At 36.2% G+C, this 21,332-nt stretch overlaps 1 protein-coding gene across 1 annotated transcript in view; it reads right to left on the reverse strand.

Annotated features, from left to right (window-relative positions):
• Positions 1-9,236: 9,236 nt before the first annotated feature.
• The window catches only part of Eip93F (Ecdysone-induced protein 93F), a 98,851-nt gene continuing 86,755 nt past the window's right edge, over positions 9,237-21,332 (reverse strand). Inside the window, exon 4 of the mRNA XM_067151229.2 lies at positions 9,237-12,610. Coding sequence (XP_067007330.2) covers positions 9,826-12,610 — 2,785 coding nt within the window. The 3' untranslated portion in view covers positions 9,237-9,825. The remainder of the gene's footprint in view (positions 12,611-21,332) is intronic.

Raw genomic sequence — 21,332 nt, forward strand, 5'->3', positions numbered from 1 at the left:
TTGCTATAAAATGCCTCTCTGGCTTTTATAAAAAAATAAGTCCCAAGAGAGAGAACCACAGTTCTTCCACTGCTATTGCAAGTCAAAAAACCCTCAACAAGGTCTTAACGAGTATAAACTGAAGAATTTTGTAGTCAGGAGTTGTATGTTCACCATACAACCAGCTGGAGGAGCAAACATTTAGCCTATATGGAAGCACTGCAAAAATCAAATGACACAATATTCCTCTCCTTTTTTGTCATTTTCTCTTCCAAACCATTCACTATTTTAATTTATTGAACTTGAACCCCTTCACTGCTGAATTTGTGATTGTTCTGGCAAAATTGCCTGTTTCTGTTCATTTTATATGAAGGCCTATGAATACTGATGAAGGTGCTTATATGCAAAGTATGATAATAGATGCCAGAACATAAGAAGACGTGGAAGTTTACTGAATTTAATAAATACATAATTTTTCCAGTCTGTCAAAACTAATGCAAGATTAAGAAACGCAAGTTTGGAACTTCCAAATTAAATATTATGATTTAATTTTCCAGGTTAAACAAGTTGAAACCGAAAAGGCAATGGCTTCCACTTCAACAAAATAAGGTTAAAAAATCACACACACACACACACACATGTGTGTGTGTGTCTACTGACACAGGCCTTTCACATTTAAACACTCAGAAAGGCTGATTGTTGGCTAGAAATGGTTGGTGAAACCTTAAATTAACTGTGCCACTTTGCTAGCCTCTTATTTCAAAACTTGGATAATTCATTCTACAATATTTTGTTTGTGAATTATTACATTTTAAGTAAAATAAGTTTAAAATAGCAATGTATAAGAATACCAAACGATAAGAATTCCTTGCTGAATAAAAATTAACCATGACTCAATGCTATAACTGAATGTTCTGCTGATGGTGTTATTGTATTTTTAATCAGTTTTGGGAAAATACACTATTATAAATCTCATGATATTCATTCCATGAACTTCTGTTTACATAAATTGCCTGGGAGTCTGAGTTTGGTAGATAAAATTATTTTACAATCATTCAACACAACTACGAAGTTAAATCTTAAGATCTACTCAATTTTACTATAAATTATCCATTTACTTTCTGTTATTTACACACTGAGGATTCAATGCAGCTAGGCAGACAGAACAGTTCAACAAATATGAAGCTATCTGAGAGAAAGAGTACGGTACATAATATAGTCTGTTTATCCCCAACATGGGAGAGGTGTAGAACTATAAGGGCAGAATCAAATGAAAATGGAACAGGGGTCACACAAAATGAAATCAACAAAGTTTAATTCAAAAGTAATCTCCAAAGTTACACAAGCACATGTCCCACCACTGTTTCACCATGTGGTAAATAATCTGCTCTTGTAACTCCTTTGGCTGAGTTTGAGTTTAAATTTTTCACCTCTCGATGGAAGGATATTAAAAAAAAAATTAAAAAATGCCATAGTCACACCTGTATGATCTCTTCCTGGATGCTTCAGTGTTACAAGCCACTGCAAATATTGTAGTGAGTATAAAACACTTCCCCATGCGCTGGGGAGCTGTTTTAGGTGAGAAATAGTTATAATTAAAAGGTACACCTTATGTGCGATACTGGCCAATGCTCTTCGCAGTAAGCGATTAGAAGTCAATGAAGAGGTACTCTGTATGGCTGACAGTGGAAGCATTCGTTGAATAGGTAACACCATCAAATGTTGGAAATATCATTTATCTTACAGTTTGCTTTGAAATGTTGGGCCCTCAACCAGAAGATATTGGCAAAGAATGATTTATGAGCCAATTATATTGCACATTTCAGATAAATTTCAAATCAAAGCTGTTAAGGTGGCTGGTCTATTTTTTGGCCCGAGAATAGCAGTTACAAATTCCATAAATGAGGAAAAACATACCGGTACTCAAGATAACATTGTGATCACAATTATCAAATACTCTGTAGTCATACTCAGAAATTTGTATGGATTGCATGGCAATCATTACATTTTTTCATTCGTACTAGTACGAAATGTAAATGATGTTTTTAATCAAATCCATTCAGTTATTCTGTACTCTTTGGTAAACCCACTTGGGACAGATTAGGTAAATAAAAATATCAAATATCACCGGTCAGCTCAAATATTAAGCAAGGCAACAGGTAGTAGATGGTAAAACCAGCTGTAGGAATGTACATCTATATCAAGATGACCTTAAGGCAAAGGTGTAATGCTTTGTGTCAATTTAAGGCAAGGCTTCTTGGGAAGAGAAATTACCCAACAAAAGGCCTAAGGACAGATGCCACAAAGCACCTTTTAAATACTGATAAAATTTGACAAGTTACTTTGAGTTTTATTTCCTCCCAAGAGAAAGATGGTTAGAGAGATTTTTGGATTTTATATACATAAATTACATACTTTAAAAAAATTCTTAAATGATACATCTTCTTAGGAAGTCAAAACTAGTCCAATGAAATAGTCAAATGAAATATCGAATATATGACAAAGTTATCAAGCAAAGTACTGCCAGAATTTTTGTTTACAGATTATTCAAATATCTGAATTATTTATGTTGTAAGACAAAAACATTTTTAACAGGAAAGTTTATTTTATAATTAGGTTGGCTTTCATGCACTGTATGTTTGAATGTGAATTATGTAAAGGAATAATATTAAGAGTATTATATGAGTTTAATTCATTAAGAACAGAAATCACACCAGAATGTAGGACTGATCTTTTTAGCACTTCAAACACATTACATAACTTTATTTAATAAGAGTTTCTAAAATTAACTTTGGAAGTTAGATATGAAACAAACAACACTATAAACACTTCTTGAAGATAAGTCACTGTTCTTCTCAAAAACAAAATTTGTGCTTCATGGAATGTACAAGAAAAAGGTAACAGTAATTCCCGTCTGAATATTAAGTCCCTGTTTGGTCCCTACACCAGTTCAACTCATCTTTTCTCTTACTGCAACAAATGATGGATTGAAAATATCCTTGGTATGTGTGTCATACGGAAGGGGGAATCATTTATCAGACTTGAATGATCTTGCAACTGTCTGTAGTAAAAATCTTTCTTATTAAAAAATTGAGAATTCTTAAAAATTTGTAACAATGGAGTACATGCACACAACAGTCAAGTGCAGAATCATATTTACAAGTTGTATTTTATAATAATAATAATAATAATAATAATAATAATAATAATAATAATAATAATAATAATAATGAAATCATTATAAAATACATCTACAAGGCAAAGAGCTGTAACTGAATATTATATGGATGTAAAAAAATAGAGAATCAGAATGGAGAATAAAACCTTGCATTGACCAGATTTCTCCAGGATAACGAAAGGATAAAATGCTGCAACCCAGGAGAGTATTCAATATAACATCCTTAATATTGACAAGGTCAAATACAAAAATGTTTTATTTTCCATACTGAGAATAACACCTTTATGGGGGAAAACTGAAAAATGTTTGATAAAAAGTTGTGAATTTTGGAATGTGGATTACAACAAATGCCAGTTATTCTATTTCAAAAGTAAAATCTGATCAGCATCATGCACAAGCAATCAACAGTTCAAGCAACACTATACCAAAATGCTTGGAATTAAGAGGTATGGAGATCCTCTTTCATAGAGCAAACATTACATGCATAAAACAACCATTTCAATATTCCCCCAGAGGGAGTGAGAAAATAACAAACAGTTTAGATGAGTACTATTACAATGCATTATATTAAACTTGATTATGATGAAATAGCTATAACCAAAAACAGGACAGTGAAAACAGTTTCCTAAGGCATTGGATGTGAACATAACGATTTCATGTAAATTATCGGAGTTGAATAATGAGAAACGGTAAAAATAGTATATTATATGAGTTCCTACACTGGATTCTTCAGAACATGTTTAATGTAATATGTAAACTAAAGAGCACTTCTCTAGGTGATATAGAAATAACACAAAAAAATAATGCTCTTTTATAGTACAATGGACTTCTTCCTGTAATCCGTTTATACATCTAAAAAGCACCTCCTTTTATAACTAAAAGAGGGCTTGAACACAAGTATTTTGTTTGATTTCCTTTTACAAGATTAATTCATGTACTGTATTCATAAGTGTAAACAATGGACCTGTTAGGAAGGGAGTGGGGGATATAAATGACAAAAAGATAAGGGAGTGGGAAAAATAAAACATGTTAACACTAAAATATCTAACCCCAACAGCAGCTACAATATAAATCTAATAATTAAATGACCATAACATTTATGTAATGGTTTAAAATCAGATGTACATGAAACAAAAGAAAAAAAAGTGGTATTCCCTTAAATTCTAAATCTTAATATTAATGTAGCTTAGCTCTGTACAAAGTTTAACAAATATACTATTTCTCATCAACGGTTCCTAAGGTACATCTATGAAATAAAATGGTTATGAACTGTAGGGTGTATGTCATTATGTACAAATTAATGTCCAGTAAGCTCTGGACTTGAAACTGTAGTAACAGCAATTGAATAGGATGGAAAAAGCCACTGTTAGATGTGCAGATATGTATCATAAACCAAGTATCGAGAACTAGGTACAATAAACTATCTCAATGTCTTACTTTGTGTACAATGTGTCTATAGTGTAACTGGTGGTTCCAACTATGTATCAATGGAATTATGATTTGCAAACTTATGTACAGAGAAACAGTTATTCAAAACTTGACAGGGTACAAAACTCAAATGAACAGCAGAAATTGCAAGAATGTTATTATAATAGGTACCAGTCAAAAAGTGTACTTACTATCATCTCAGAATGATAAACACATCTTCTATCAAAATAATCACAGCCCTCCATACGCCCTCGATCTCATTATCTTAGAGACTCTGCTCTCTGTCAGCTTTGTAAGTTAAATAAACAAGATTTTGCAAAAATGTTCAGTTTGGTTTTAGCTGCTGTTGAGTTACTTAAAAAACAACATTAAATCTAAGAACCAAAGAAGAAAATTTCTTCGTTCTGATTTAAAATTTTGGTAATGATACACATAAACAACAAAATCTTATTTCCACAGGAAGTAAATAAAAATCTACATTCTGATAAACGAAATCATTCGAGAGAACTCAAATTCCACTCTGGAAAATGCATACTTCACACGAATGTACTGTAAATTCACTTTTTAAAAATGTTTTCTTACATGAAAAATATCACAATATCAACACAAAAACGAAGAAAGCAAATATTCTGTACACCACAACAAAAAAGGAAAATAATTTCATCACTTTCTTAGCATTGCACTATAGTATGCGACCACACAAAAGATAATAGTTCGTCTCATATATATATATTTAAAAAAACATCTGGAACATTTCAGAAATGCTCATCCGCGTATTATTATAATAAAGCTTAAAGGAAGCTCTGCTTCCGTTTTATATATTAATTACTAAAACAGTACATTACACTTCACTTGCGTTGGATCATTTGCCTGTTTCTAAATTGTTCATTTTTTGCTTTTATTTCAAATATCGCATCATTTAAAATTACTGGCTTGAGATCGCTTTATTTCTTCTTCTCTTCGAAAAAACTCTGGCACATAATCGGTTGGAATGTTAAAGACTGCATTTGTCTGCATGTGTAGAGGAAGGAGGGCACAATGGGGATAGCTTCAGTTTGTCAGTTTCATACTGTTCGATGAGGAAAGCTGGGTTCAAAACCAAAGAAGAGCCTTCTTGGTGTTGGTACTGAACTTACAACAAAAAGTAGCTTACAGAACTAAATAACCTTACAGTGTAATACTTTAAGCAAGAAAATAAAACTAAGAATACTGGAACAGTTTCCATTTTAAAAAATACTGAAGATTCACAAGACTATGACAAGCAAACCTCTCTTTTTCTGAAAAATACTTCTTATGAAAAATAAGAGATGTCATAAATGATAAATAGAATGCATTTACATCATATTTTAATGACGTGATATAATGCACTTTCTCTTGCCAGCAAACTGCACTCCATAATACATCATCTCCCTTCTTAAATTTGTATTATAATTTCAATTACCAAGGGGAAGATAAATTGTCCCCCATTACAAACAGGATTTTTTTTTTTTCAAAACTGGAAGTCTACACAGAAGAAATGGATATACAGTAGTACCATAGGAAGATGCAAAAATACTCAAGGATAGGAGTGTATTTCTTTTTTTTTTTTGCTAGGGGCTTTACGTCGCACCAACACAGATAGGTCTTATGGCGACGATGGGATAGGAAAGGCCTAGGAGTTGGAAGGAAGCGGCCGTGGCCTTAATTAAGGTACAGCCCCAGCATTTGCCTGGTGTGAAAATGGGAAACCACGGAAAACCATCTTCAGGGCTGCCGACAGTGGGATTCGAACCTACTATCTCCCGGATGCAAACTCATAGCCGCGCGCCTCTACGCGCACGGCCAACTCGCCCGGTAGGAGTGTATTTTAGCTCTCACAACAGATCATTCAGTGACTACAAAGTGTCCAGTAATTAACAACTCAGTGTTCAGTGCACTCTGACAAAGAACTTAATAAACACATTGAAAACGTTGTAGCCTATCTCAGATTAGAAGTACTTTAAAACTTAAGTAACACAAATTTGTATGGAGCACTGAAATACTTCTTAAGTCTTATTTTCTTGCAAAAGAAATATTACACCTGTGTACATGTGAATATCTGTTCGGGAACTTTCAGTTGTGAAAGTTGTCAACTGTTGGTATACGGTACTTGAAGCACAATTTAATAAAAAGTTTGTGGTCGGAATCTATCTGTTGATTTTGTTGCTGATGATGCACCTTCATTCAATAACCACTTCATCTATTATATTTTTAAATAACTCCATACGCTGAACATACGTAAACTGTAAATATATACATATACACATATGGTATGTATATATTAAGGTCGTACCATTTCTAATTGCACTTCAATTGTCAAACAAAAAAATCCAAGTTTTTCATCAATATATAAACTAGTCTAGTATATATAAGATATTGATAGAGAAAATATACATTCAAAATTTGGCTTCATCACAGACAAGTAAAATTCTTGGAGAATCCCAAGATTGTATTTTTTTATACATTTTTAAATTTTTTAAAACTTTTTATTGAACATCAAAGCAGTCTGCCTTATATATATATATATATCTAATGTATATTTTTAAGAAAGACACGTTTAGTAATATTCATAATTATAGCAAAAGTAGTTCAAGTGAAAACACTACCCAAACTGTATAAACACAGGATAAAAATGCTGCTTCACAGAGTTTGAGCAGAAGATGTATTTCTAAAAAACTAATTAAATATTGATAACACACTGTCAAAATAATTAAAAAATGATACAAGAGCGACATTAAAAAGAGGCTCTATTTTATAATTTCTCAATTAATATATTTCATTAATTTTATAAAGATTGCATCACATTTTAATGAATATCCAAATATAGTCAAAGCCTAACATTAATGACACTAGACTTTTCAAAGCTACATTATGGAATGTATTAAGATACATACAATTCTTCAACAAAACAAGCACCATACATTACTTTTACACAGTGTCTTTTAACCATTCCGACCGTTTAAAAACTTATCTTGTAACATCCTGCAAATTTTTTTCTTCGTCAGACTACAGTTTATGAACAATATTTTCAAAACAACATACCTGAAATAAACCTGAAACGATCCTAATTGGCCTACCAAATATTCCTTCCAGTTACAAATGAAACAAAAAAAATAAAATTTACAAACATAAAATATCTAATTTTGAATCTTTGGTGGAATTCTTTGATGTTTCTATCATTTACAATGTCAATGATAAACATCATTTCAGAGACACCTGTGAAAATGAGAACAAAACAGATAGATTAAAAAAAGGAAACTACTTGTAATGAAAAACAACTAAGACGCAAGTTTTAAATGAAACATTCATCGTAAATGCTCGAAGAAATGTTAGTATTTCAAACCTTCCAGGTTTTAACAATATGGTGCTCTCATGTAAAAAAAAAAAAAGAATTTCGACCTTATTCATTTTCAATAATTTACATTAACTTTCAATATCAGCACAAAATAAATTAACTTCCAGAATACTGCGACTTATCAGTCAACAATAATTCTATCATCTAAAGTTACAAACAACCAAAGGGAAGTTGGAAAAAAGATCTACCATCATAAGAAACACAATTTCCCTTCATCCATTGCACCATATAAAATCACCTTTAATAAGGCTCACAACCGATATTTAGGCTATTCAAAGTGTAAATCCATCCTCAAAGACAATCATACAGAAAATAAGGAAAATAATTCCAGAATGAAGATGACTAGACAGAAAAGAGTATGAATTATATAAAGGACAAATAAATCATGAAAAATATTGAAGGTTTTTACCTCAGAAATAAAACAACAGATCCTGGATCTATTTTAATATGAAGACATTAGCACAGAATTTGATGACTAGATAATTCACGCAAAAATATTATTTTTAAACTATGATGAAAGACATCAATTTCCTATACCACATGATTCAGTATAAAAGATGAAAAACTTTAGATGACCAATCAGATTGCTGAATCACTCTAAAAAGTTTCAACAGTAGAAACATCTTACTAGATTTAAAACCATCATACAGGAAGCTTCTCCCAGTACCTCAATCTGAATTACAAAGTAAAATGCTCGAAGATATAGATCAACCTAATATTTTTTAATAAGTAATAAGACTGAAGATTTAACTTCACACTACAAAATTTAAGGGAAGTATTTTTAAACTTGGGTCTTCCATATCTAGCACGTGGATGTTACACTAAACTGTGGGCTATGTTCATAAAATATTTGTAACACGTATCATTTTGCTTCAAAACATGATCAGGATAGAATATCAAGATTGAATATACATAATTCTGCTCCTCAGAATCAATTATATAAATATTATATACATAGACAGCATTGTGGGTTTTCACTTGAACACTTTTACTCTATTTTTACAATATTCTGTAAATTCAAATACGATTAAATGTTCAAATCCATGAACATAAAGAGATGCAAACACACAAGCAACCAAGTTCTTAAAAAAAAATTATACCATGAATGCATTCACATCAACCAACATCAACAATTATCACGAAAAATCATACACACCTTTTAAAAACACACACAATTTTGGAAAAGACATATACACAAGTATATATATAATTTTTTTGACAAGAATAGCTCAGACAACAAAAAAAAGGAACTGCTTTGACAAATATCTTGGGAAAACTCCACAGAACATTTTTGGTTGGATTTAAAAAAAATAATATATATATTTTTTTAAAAAAGTGACCACGAATGTATACAGTTAAGTTTTCCAACAATTTCTTTTTAAAACACCCTTACTATATATATATATGTGATATAAAAGGGATAAATTATTATCGAATTTCATAAATATAAGGGCATTCCTTTTTACATAGCTTTGGCAACATGACGATTGTCAACCTCAAAAAGAGTACAGAGAGAAAGAGAGAATATAATATAAAAGTCAGAAGGAAGATAAAAACACAGCTCCCATAGAGATGGGAAGAGACAAGAGAGAGAGAAAGAGGTAAAGATTCACAATTTTTACCAGAAAGGAATAATTAAAAATAGTTCAATATGTATACAAGAAAAGGGAGAAACAACCCAGTTGACAAAATTACAACATTCAACATCTACAAAATCAGTACAGCAAGGTGATTTAAAATAAGGTACACCTTAAATATAATAATAGTTATAATATAATAATAAAATTCTGTCACGTAATTCTTTGAATTTCTACTATGTATATAACATGCTAATCGATAGTGGCTAGAACAGAATTAATCAGTCTCTTTATGAGTTGATCTTCCTTGATTTGGTATCCTCCTGTGTGGCTGGGTCTTCAGATCCCTCTTCTTGTGTTAAGTCTTTGGCAGCATCAATATCACCAACTCTCGTTAAATTAGTCTTACTATCACAGGCACTTACATTGTCAGTTGGATCATCATTTGCGTTACTTAAGCCGTTTGTTTCTTTCAAAAATGAACCATCTTTGGCAGATGTATCCTTGGTGTTTACTCTCGGAGACTTCACTTCCTCCTCACCCTCAGTATGAGCAGCAGCCTTATCGTGCTCAGTTGACCCATTAGACAACGGTGATAGATCAACAGCTGATATACTTGTTTCTGATTCTGCCTCTACTGGGGTGGTTAGGGATGACTGCTTCCGAGAATCATCATCACAACCACCATTGTCATGAGCAGTTAGAGTAGCACGAGGAAGAGGTGTCAAGCAACTATTCCGGCACAACTGATCTAGTAAAGCTTTATTGGACATATTTTCTGGAGCAGTTACTTTTTCACTATTGGAACCATTGCTACTTTCTTTCACCCCCCCAGATGGAAGGCCCATTTCCAGGCTGGAACGAATGATACCATCCAAAAAGCTTCCATTTGCTCCAGTGCCATCATACAAGCTCTCTGCCATTTCTCTTGCAGTTTTACCTAGTGTACTACATGGACTCCGAACTGCCGAAATGCCAGGGCTAGTGTTGCTATGAATACGTGAAGATTCCTCTTGAAGCCGCTGCATCATCTGTGAAGCGAAAAATTGTTCTGTACTTGGACTAAAGCTACTTGCAGCACCGCCACTGCTACCACGTGAAAAATCTGGCATTGGGAGAGAATGATGGAAAGGATTAGGGGGCCAAAATGGAAATGGTGGAGGAGTAGCATAAGCCAAAGAAGGTATACTAGGATCAAATAAGGGTGGAATTTTTAGTCCATTTGGAGCATTAGGCATGGGGGAATTTGGAGTGAATGGTACTTTTGGAGGTTTGGATGGCATTTTGAGCTTTTCAGCAGGCTGGGTTCTCAACACATTACTTTCTTCTTTCCGTTTGGCATCCTCTGCCTGCGTCTTAGGTTCACGTTTCCTTGGTCTCATCAGATGCCTCTCTTTCACTTTGTATTCCAGGGTAGAATGTGGAACACCATAGTAGGAGCCAGCTCGGTGAACACTCATCTCTCCCCTCTGAACAGCTCGCACAGCCTCAACTAAACTATCACGATCATAGTTCCGATATTTGCCACGTTTTGGGCGAGTTCCTTTACCACCAGAGGAACTATTTCCACTATTTGAAGAACCTGTTCCTTGTTTGGATGTGGCTGATGTCTTCTGAGCATTTCGATCATCAAGATGGTTATTGTTGTTGTTATGCTTTACAACTGATGAACTAAGTGATGAATTAAACTGGCCACGTTTGTATAGAGACTGATCGGTACTATCCGGCTGGAGCAACAACTTCTGTGAAAGAGGTAAGTGAGACATATCACTTCCCTGCTGAAATTTCTGACTGATGCTCTTTGCAATAACATCTCTAAGACTAACACCAATACCTTTCCCTACAAGACTTGCAACTGGGGGTGAACAAGAATCACTGTGGTTACTTCTTGCTCCAGCACCAGCCAAATTAGATATGGCTGACTGTTGACTAGACTCTGGCCCAGCACTTGGGCTCCTGTTGCTACTAAGCTGTGAAAATGAACCAAGAGTTGAGAATGGACTATCCTGTGAACCAGTGCTACCAGATGTATTAATTCCACCACCGGAGGCCACTCCATTCTTTGAAGTTGGTTTGAAGGACGGAATTTTCAGTATCACATTGGGTGGAGTGGCCATTCCGGATGAAGTCGCTGCTGCTTCTGCATCCATAGGCTCTTCTGTTTTGACTTTAGAAGTATCAGGTCTTGTTATCACAGATGACTGAAGCCCAGCAGGCCTCACCAATTTTCCTTCCGACTTGAAGTTCTCGTCAGGAGCAGCACCATTTAAGAGCGAACTGCCATCAGGTTGATGAGCACCACTTCGCTCTATCCTCAACTGTTCCTCTTCTGCCATCATTCGACGAACAAGTTCTGGCAAGAGAGGAGAAGGAAATTTGGGAAGGAAATCAGAGGCAACGTCTGTAGGACTGTTCTCTCCAGGTGTAACAGAAACACCCCCACTTGGATTCTTACTCCCAACACCAGATGCAAATTCTCTCTGTCCAGCAGCTAGAAGTTGAGATATAAAGGGACCCAAAGCACTGTGTTCTACATTACGCCAGAGATCTGGATGAGGAAGTCCAGGAAAAACAGGTGGTGACGTACCATCTTCACTATCCAAACCAGATTGTCCCCGCTGTCTCTCCTCCTGAAATTTTCCATGCTGAAGCAAAGTTCGTAAGGATTCTGCTGTTGCAAGACCGCTTCCTTCAAGCATAGAAAACCTCACAAGATCTTCCATAGAAAGTAGGGGTTTGCGTAGTGCTTTTTCAACCTCACGTTCATCTTCAGCACCAGAAAGTTCTTTCTCATCTTCAACTTCCACTTTAATGCCAGTTACTGGCGACAAGAGACCTTTGTCTCCCTGCACAACTGCCAAAGGAGTGCCAGCACTTAGTCCTAAATGCGAGTCACGATCTCGCTCCATGGCTAGTTTGTACACTTTATTGCGAAGAGTAGAACGAGGAATACCATATATGACTGCAGCTCTCCGAGTTCCCAGCTTGCCACTCTGAATATCTCTCAATGCTGCTTGGAGTTCTTCTTCGGTATACGTTCGTCTCCCAGCAACAGTGCTCATGCGAGGTTTAGCCCTAGGATGATTAGAGAATATTCTTATGAAAATTTATACAATAATAGTTCACTATCAGATATCCTTTTGAATAATTTGGCAACAGTGATATGAAATGAAAATTTTAAAATACAAGGTTTTTTAAACTAGTTATCTGAAAGTAACATTAGATAATTCCATATATATAATTATTTTATGTAATTTATTTCCAAAAAGCAAATTGAGATAACTTAAAGATATGTTTTCAAACGTTTAATGTAGTTCCTGTAATAAATTCAAACTGTCTCTGCTCATCATTATCACTTAACACCCAAGTCAGTTACAAACAGTATCCCTTACATTGCAATCATAATAAAAATTGCCCATACCATGCGCCGTGAAAAGGCCAGCTCCAAACTCGTTCCAGTTAAGACTTCTTTGGGCTTTGTATGTACATATCTTAGGGCTTCCACAGCATGTTTCCACGAATCTATCATACCCTGCTTTGGTAGTCCTTACCTATGACGGAACTTTCTGATACTTTGCTCTGAAATTTCTTCGTACGCTAATATGCGATTCCATTTCATGGTACCACAGACAACAACGCACATGCTCCACACCAATATACACCAACTTAGCGACTGCTTCACGTATACAAAGTATGTTACAAGTGTTATTATTTTTTAATATCCACCTATTTAATACAAAGAGATCTTTTTTAGAAATTAAATATTATTATAAAATGTTAAGGGACATGTTTTGCCCATATTAAGGGCATCATCAGCCTCAAACTCAAACCTGTATGGTGAAAAATCAGGATCCTGATTGCTCTTACAAGTTATAAAAAGAAGATATTAATGTAGGTGTCTGTCCAAACATAAACATTATTAGAATGTCCTTGGCTAAAATCGCAGTATCAAGCTGCATGTCAAAAGTTCACATGATTATACTTTCAGGAGCGTTGAGTCAATGCGCCCAAAAAACTTGTTGGGGGTAGAGGAATAACAGCTCAATCTTTATAATGAAACAAAAATGTGCCTCCTTGAATACTCCTGTTAGAGGATAAGAAAAAGTAAAGCTGATAGACTGTTAAAGATGCCAATTTTGTGTGTTAAGACAACAGCCCTCTTAAGTGGCTGTTCAGCTGCCTATAGTCTATTTAACTGGGTGAAGGAGTGAAAGTCAAATGCGTTACGATAAGATAACAGTCTTCCTTAAGTAGTTGTGGGAGCAAGGAAAAAACATTCGGTTGTCTATAGACGTATTTATCTTGAGGCTGATGATGCCCTTAATATGGGCGAAACATGTCCCTTAACATTTTATAATAATATTTAATTTCTAAAAAAGATCTCTTTGTATTGAATAGGTGGATATTAAAAAAATAACAACACTTGTAACATAGTTTGTATTTACGTACATTTCAATACGGACCTAACATGAGAATTATAACGTGTAATGCTTCACGTATTCCGCCAGATGCATAAGAAGAATGTGTGGAGGGAAAACTGCCAGCTAGACTTGGCCTAAATTAAGGTACACCCCAGCATATGCTGGCGTGAAAATGGAAAACCATCATCAGGGCTGCCGACAGTGGGGTTCGAACCCATTATCTCCCGAACATGAAGTGATAGCTACGTGACACAAACCCCGCAGTCACTTGCAAGGTAATTCCAGGTGGTAGTTTTGAAATTATATGATAATACTTTCAGGTAACTAATTAAGAATAACCCTGCATTAAATTATCGGTCCAATATTACACAAGTCTAAAAAACTAAAAAGCCCAAAAGAAATGCAGTTCTCCTTCAAGAAGTCTGTTCCACAGCAATTTCAAAAGGATATCTATAAATAATATAAAATATTCTAGACAACTAGATACAAAAATATGAACAGAAGTAAACATATAAAACGAACTTGGGTGATTTGGTTGCAATAAATGAAGTATGCTGTAAAAGACAATTTTTTTAAAAATGAGCAAAGCACCTTTTAATATTTAAATTAACTTTTCACATCAGAATCAACAATTCTTCATTAACACCATCACAATCTGAACTGGGACAAGAATGTTTGAAAGAAAAGAGCTGATAATTCATATGAGGGATTTGCTATACTTGTGCACATGAATATAGAAACAGTCTAATATCCTGTATTTTTGTGGGGTCTGTGACATTGGTTCATTCTAATTATTTGAATGAAGGAGATGGATGTTCATCAGGTAAAGTACAAAGCAATAATAATAATAATAATAATAATAATAATAATAATAATAATAATAATAATAATAATAATAATAATAATAATAATAATAATAATAATAATATTGGTTTTACATCCCACTAACTACTTATACAGTTTTCGGACATACAGAGGTGCTGTAATTGTGTCCTGCAAGAGTTATTTTCGTGCATGTAACTCTACCAACATGAGGGTGGCGTATTTGAGCACCCTCAAATACACACCCACCTCATTTATCTGGTCTCACTAATCCGAATGTCTGGTTTATCTGGACTGATTGTTAATTTATTGTATCATTTTTGTATTTTTTTCATCACAAAAATACTCGTATGTGCATCCTTTGAATAAAACTATACTGTGTATATGAAATTGAGGTGCTTTCTTACAAACACCATGTAAGTCATTTTATACACATTATTTGTTTTTGTGTTAAAAATTCTTGTTGCTTGTTCTTCATGCAGGTGAATTTGAGAAGACATGAACCATCTAAAAAGAGACCTATGCAAGAAATGTTCATGAAAACTGTGTACCTCTGAACCACAGCTGCTTCATGGATCATAAGCAGGTAAGGGAATCCTGGGCAAGGGGCACACCTATCTACACAAGAAATTATTCATTTACATATGGCACCTGGACCGGAGGGAAGATATTGAATAGAGGCTGAAGTCATTTTCTCTTGACCTTCACTATTTCAATTAACCTCTTAACATATTGATTATTTAAAAAATTATGATTTTGTTGTTGTTGTTGTTGTTGTTAACTATGAAATTTAAGCCAAAGTCCCTGCTTTAAAATCCCAAGTATACTCATGATATGGTTCATGGGTTCTTCTTTAACTCGCATGTAAAATAAATAGAGACATAACATTCCAATACCAAACAGTTGGCAAGTATGACATTAGCCGGGCTGAGTGGCTCAGACGGTTAAGGCGCTGGCCTTCTGACCCCAACTTGGCAGGTTCGATCCTGGCTCAGTCCGGTGGTATTTGAAGGTGCTCTAATACGTCAGCCTCGTGTCGGTAGATTTACTGGCACGTAAAAGAACTCCTGCGGGACTAAATTCCGGCACCACGGCGTCTCCGAAAACCGTAAAAAAAGTAGTTAGTGGGACGTAAAACAAATAACATTATTATTATTAGTATGACATTATGGCATGCAATATTGAACACGACTGTACAAAATGCCCTGAAAGAAGGATCAAAGCACAATGCTACATTGCACTCCTTACACATTTACAGTATTTGTATTCCCTTCATGCCTTCTTCCCTCTACTATCGTGCACACGGCTACACATCCTGCACATCCTCGTAGGCTTTTCCTTATCAGACGGAGGAATCACCAAAGGAAAATGGCAGCCAGTAAGTCACATTACGGTTGCTTTTGCTGATGGACGACCTGCTGTTTTCGAAAAATTTCCTATCTGTGATGCTGTGCAATCTTTTCCTCAATGAAATGAAATGTCGTATGGCTTTTAGTGCCGGGATATCCCAGGACGGGTTCGGCTCGCCAGGTGCAGGTCTTTCTATTTGACTCTCGTAGGCGACCTGCGCATCGTGATGAGGATGAAATGATGATGAGGACAACATATACACCCGGCCCCCGTGCCACTGGAATTAACCAATTAAGGTTAAAATCCCCGACCCGGCCGGGAATCGAACCCGGGATCCTCTGAACTGAAGGCCAGTACCCTGACCGTTCAGCCAACGAGTCGGACTTTTTCTCAATGACAGCAGCATAAAAGTCAAGAACCTTCTTCTTTGCTCTAGCCGGGCTGAGTGGCTCAGACGGTTGAGGCGCTGGCTTTCTGACCCCAAATTGGCAGGTTCGATCCTGGTTCAGTCCGGTGGTATTTGAAGGTGTTCAAATACGTCAGCCTCGTGTTGCTACATTTACTGGCATGTAAAAACTCCTGGGGGACTAAATTCCGGCACCTCGGCGTCTCCGAAAACCATAAAAGAGTAGTTAGTGGGATGTAATGCCAATAGCAGTATTATTATTATTATTATTATTATTTGTTACATGTTTTCTGAAGAGGACAAAAGTATTCCATATTCTATCCTGATAGCTTCAGGAGATGTAAAAAATGTCTTCTTATTAAACTTAGCTCCAGGAAATGAAAAAATATCTTCTTATTAAACTTTTTTTACCTCTCTTCCATGACAGTGGGTTAATAGCATTTGTGTTGATTTATTTTATCATCACTCCCTGCATTGTCTCGTTATATGCAAACAAAGATTTTGGTTTCAGAACTTTTTTTTCCTCCCTCCATGTCTTTCTATTTCTGTGTTATGTAAGATAGGATGCAGACGCCTCTTATTTCCATTTTACTGCACTCAGTTTACCTTTCTGGAATAATACAATCTCCCCCCTTCTTGAGTTTCCTGTTCCAGAAAATTGGAGGTATATCTGCTCTATCGGAACACGCAGTGCCAAATATATGTGTGATTGGGAATCAGAATTCCAGCCAATTGGGGAGAAATGTAACAGTAATGCAGTTAGACAGTACCCCCTTATTCAGCGGGGATTTCAACAGAGCGGTAACAACTTGTGATGACATGGGTAGATGTTTACAGTCCTCATCAAATTTAGAGCCCTTGCCTGTGTATATAATTAGGGACGAAGCATAACCTGTAGCTGACTCACACAGTACGAATGTTTTGATACCAAACTTGGCTCTCCTAAGAGGTAGATATTGGACCCAGCCCACTCACGGATATAACGGTAAGATTTTGTCTATTGTCACACCCTTTCTAGGGCATACACGGTTCTAAATATAGAAGCCATGTGATTCAGGTTAGGCCATATTTTATTTAGTTTAGGTTGTGGATAGCTGGCCCCGTGGTTTAGGGGTAGCGTGCCTGCCTCTCGCCTGGAGGTCCTGGGTTTGATTCCCGGCCAGGTCAGGGATTTTTCTCTCGACCTGAGGGCTGTTCCGAGGTGCACTCAGCCTACGTGATTAGAATTGAGGAGCTATCTGACGGTGAGATGGCGGCCCCGCTCTCCAAAGCCCAGAATAACGACCGAGAGGATGCGTCGTGCTGACCACACGGCTCCTCGTAATCTGCAGGCCAAAGCCCTTTCAAGGGCGTAAGTGCCGTGGGGGGGTTTAGGTTTTGGATGATTTTCAGCAACAAATGTACTATTGTCTGAAAAGTGTACTAAGTCCACAAATTTTCGGAAAGGTACAAGTTTTCAAAAAATTGGTGTAGCTGATATAGATGTCTTGGACCAGTACATATGATATTTAGGTTCTTTACAATGCTTTGCAGTAATGTCAGCGCAATAAAAACATACATCTCGTCAATTATTGTGTCCTTCCATTCCGGCGCATTAGTCTGTCCTGGATATGCGTACGTCTCAGTTACCAAAATATATATAAAATCATCATCAAAGAACTGACTAATATAGTGCATAACATCTTCACTACAACGGCTGGAAATTTACTTCAGGATTAGCCTTGAAAGGAGAACTTGGTGGGACAGGTGGAAGTGTTCCACAAGTATCAATTTCACACCACTGTCTGGCACTTGCAATATAATCAGATGAACTTGAGGAATAACTCTTCTCCCGTACTGTCCTCACAATCTTCTTTAGAACTATCAGATTCGGCAATAAATAAGGAAAAGCTGTAAAAAAACGAGCTAGCTGAGTCACAGACATCCACTACAGTTGAGTCAGAGACATATATTGGCAAAAATAAGAACTAAAGAAATGATTTCATACACATCTGGCAGAAAAAAAAAAAAAAAAAAAAAAACAAGTATAGTCAGGCTTTCAAATTAGGTACCAATCAGTAAGCAACATTCCAGAGTATATACAAATATATAAAATCCCAAATATGTAAAGAGGTTAAATAAATAAACTCTGGTCTGTGTTACCAAAGTAATATTGCAAAAAAATACTTGAATAAAAAGCAACAGAATCACTCTAGGATGAAAAGTACTACCCTACAATTTGCTTCTGTACATTTGTAATAATATGTAATCAGTCCCCAACACATCTCAGTTATATAGGGTGTAATAACAAGGCAGGCCACTCTTTTCTTTATGGCGTAGAAGAAGAAAATGTTATATGGACATGTGTCTGGAAACTATTTTCATGTTACAACTCATTTTCTACAAATCTCAAAAACACACAGGAACAGAACATACCAGCAAACCACATGAAACTATCTTATATGAAATGTTCAAAATGCCTTCCATTAGCACTGATAATGCATCAACCTGCTGTTGTGTCGTGTTGAATCCCGCATGCACCGATTGCATCTCAGGTCAGACAACGTAGTGTTACTTTCTTTCCATTACTAATGATAGTGAAAAGTCTATATAGGCCGCATTAGTGAACAATTCATTCATGAGTCTTCCCACAATCTGCAATCATGAAACCGAAACTCTGATCATCCACTTCTACAGAGCTTTCTCATTCAACGTGCACTATTTGAGATACTTGATCAGGCCTACTCAAAATGGTAGTGCAAACTATCTTAACTCAAAAAGAGTTGTGAAAAAAATTGGTATGGTCATTTTATTTCTTGATCAATCTTTATAGTGTTGAATGATTTATTGTAATTAATCTTAAGATGTATAAACTGAATGTGCAATATTGTATTATATACTGAAATGTCAGCAACAAGTACGCTATGGTAGGCATTATAAAATGTACTGTTACAAATAAAACACTGTCCATTTTATTGATCGAATTTAATTTAGGATAACCCAATTAATACACATACACACAATTATAATTATATTCAACCATGCATGACCACACTCCACTAATTGCTGTCTATTTACGTCTCTCTCTGTCCTCCTCACAGTAGGTAATCCGGCTTGCCAATATTACCTGGAAGGCAGTAATCCTAACTGACAGCTGTCCCTACTTTCACTTTGTTGTGCAAATCCAGTGACCCCACACAGCAGTTGCATGCAGACAGGTACGAATAAAAGTTTCTGGCCATCACAACACATGACTACTGTTCCTTGGCTTGACTACAGAGAAAGCCTGCCTTTCTCACACAGACAATTCACATGGCCGTTACTTAACACTGACGACTAAACAGCAACATCTCAACAGCGCAAACCAGCAGGACAATATTCCTCACAACAATGTAACTGCACAATTCTATTCACATTAACTGTTCCACACACAGAGTCCAAATCTGTCTACAGTCCACAACAGTACACACACAGTACTCCAATGCAGCACACAGACAGTATTCCACTCAGTACACGATGTTACTGTAACACTGGTGGGACACTGACGGCAACCAACACTAATAATACCAATATAAATGGTCCGTTATTGGACATTATAAATTTTCCAGCTAACTCATTCTTGGTTGCCAGCGTTTCGCCCTCGTGTCCAATAACGGACCATTTACATTGGTATTATAAATTTACTCATTCAGGACAAATATTTCAGATTCCCTATGGGAATCAACATCTAAACCAACACTAATGCCGCCCCAGTCCACCTACTGAACTCCAGCACCGACTCAGGTGTAACACTGACGACAGCCAGCACTACTCCCACTCCAGTCCAATCCAACTACTGAACTCCAACACCGATTCCGGTTGGACAATGACGACAGACAAGCACTAACGCTGCCCCAGTCAAGCTACTGAACTACCTGTTTGCAACTAGCCTCCTTTTAATATCCTCATGATGGAGTACTAGAACCTTTGCAGTCCAGCTACAGAGGGAAGGATCTTGTTTCCCATTCCAGAAGGCCCACAAGGGAACCAGATGAAAGCACTAGGCATGGCAAGGCTGGACATGCCCTCCAGGCCAGCTGGGAGCTCCTCTGTTTGACTTACTAATCCCTTCTAAAAAACACTGAGAGGACTAATGGCAGGGCTGGCACATAACAGTACTTTTACTCTGATGAACTATCCGTATTAACAGGAAGACCATGATTAAGACAACTGGGAGAAAACTATAAAAGTCACTGAAAACACATATTCAGCTAGTTAATGCTTCATCTTTCAAATGAAATTCAGTACTAAATAGAAAAATGGAACAAGTGACAAAAAAACAACAACAATGAAATACTTAAGAAGGTGCCCTAAACTGACAGTTCCATGTTCTCAACATATTCAAAGGAGCTTCTTACATTATAATTCATTGAACATCATTGGTTGAGAATGAAAGAAGACTATTTTGGTATTGACATTTTTAACCACGAACATCCTTAAACAACCTCCCGAAGGTATCACCACCTTGACGAAGGCAAAATATATTATGCCGGGTGTTTATTGGAGGCTTGCGTGGTCAAATGATCCTTAGAGCTATGCCGGCGGGAGCATCTGCTCCTGGTAGGGCCACCCAAGCCGGAGAGGTCTAAGGTGATGATCCAGACTAAGAGTGATACCCTGGTCCTCCAGGTTGGGGGTTGAGCGTAGGGTTAACTCCCCTACCTCGTAAAAAACCAACTGTTACGGATACCTTAAGAATGAATAATGCAGGACTGGAAAACTTGGTGACGAACCGGCGAGAGAAACGGCTAAAGAGAAGGAAAAAGGATATTATATTAAC

This window comes from Anabrus simplex, chromosome 7, assembly GCF_040414725.1.
Source record: "Anabrus simplex isolate iqAnaSimp1 chromosome 7, ASM4041472v1, whole genome shotgun sequence".
Classification (NCBI taxonomy): Eukaryota; Metazoa; Arthropoda; class Insecta; order Orthoptera; family Tettigoniidae; genus Anabrus; species Anabrus simplex.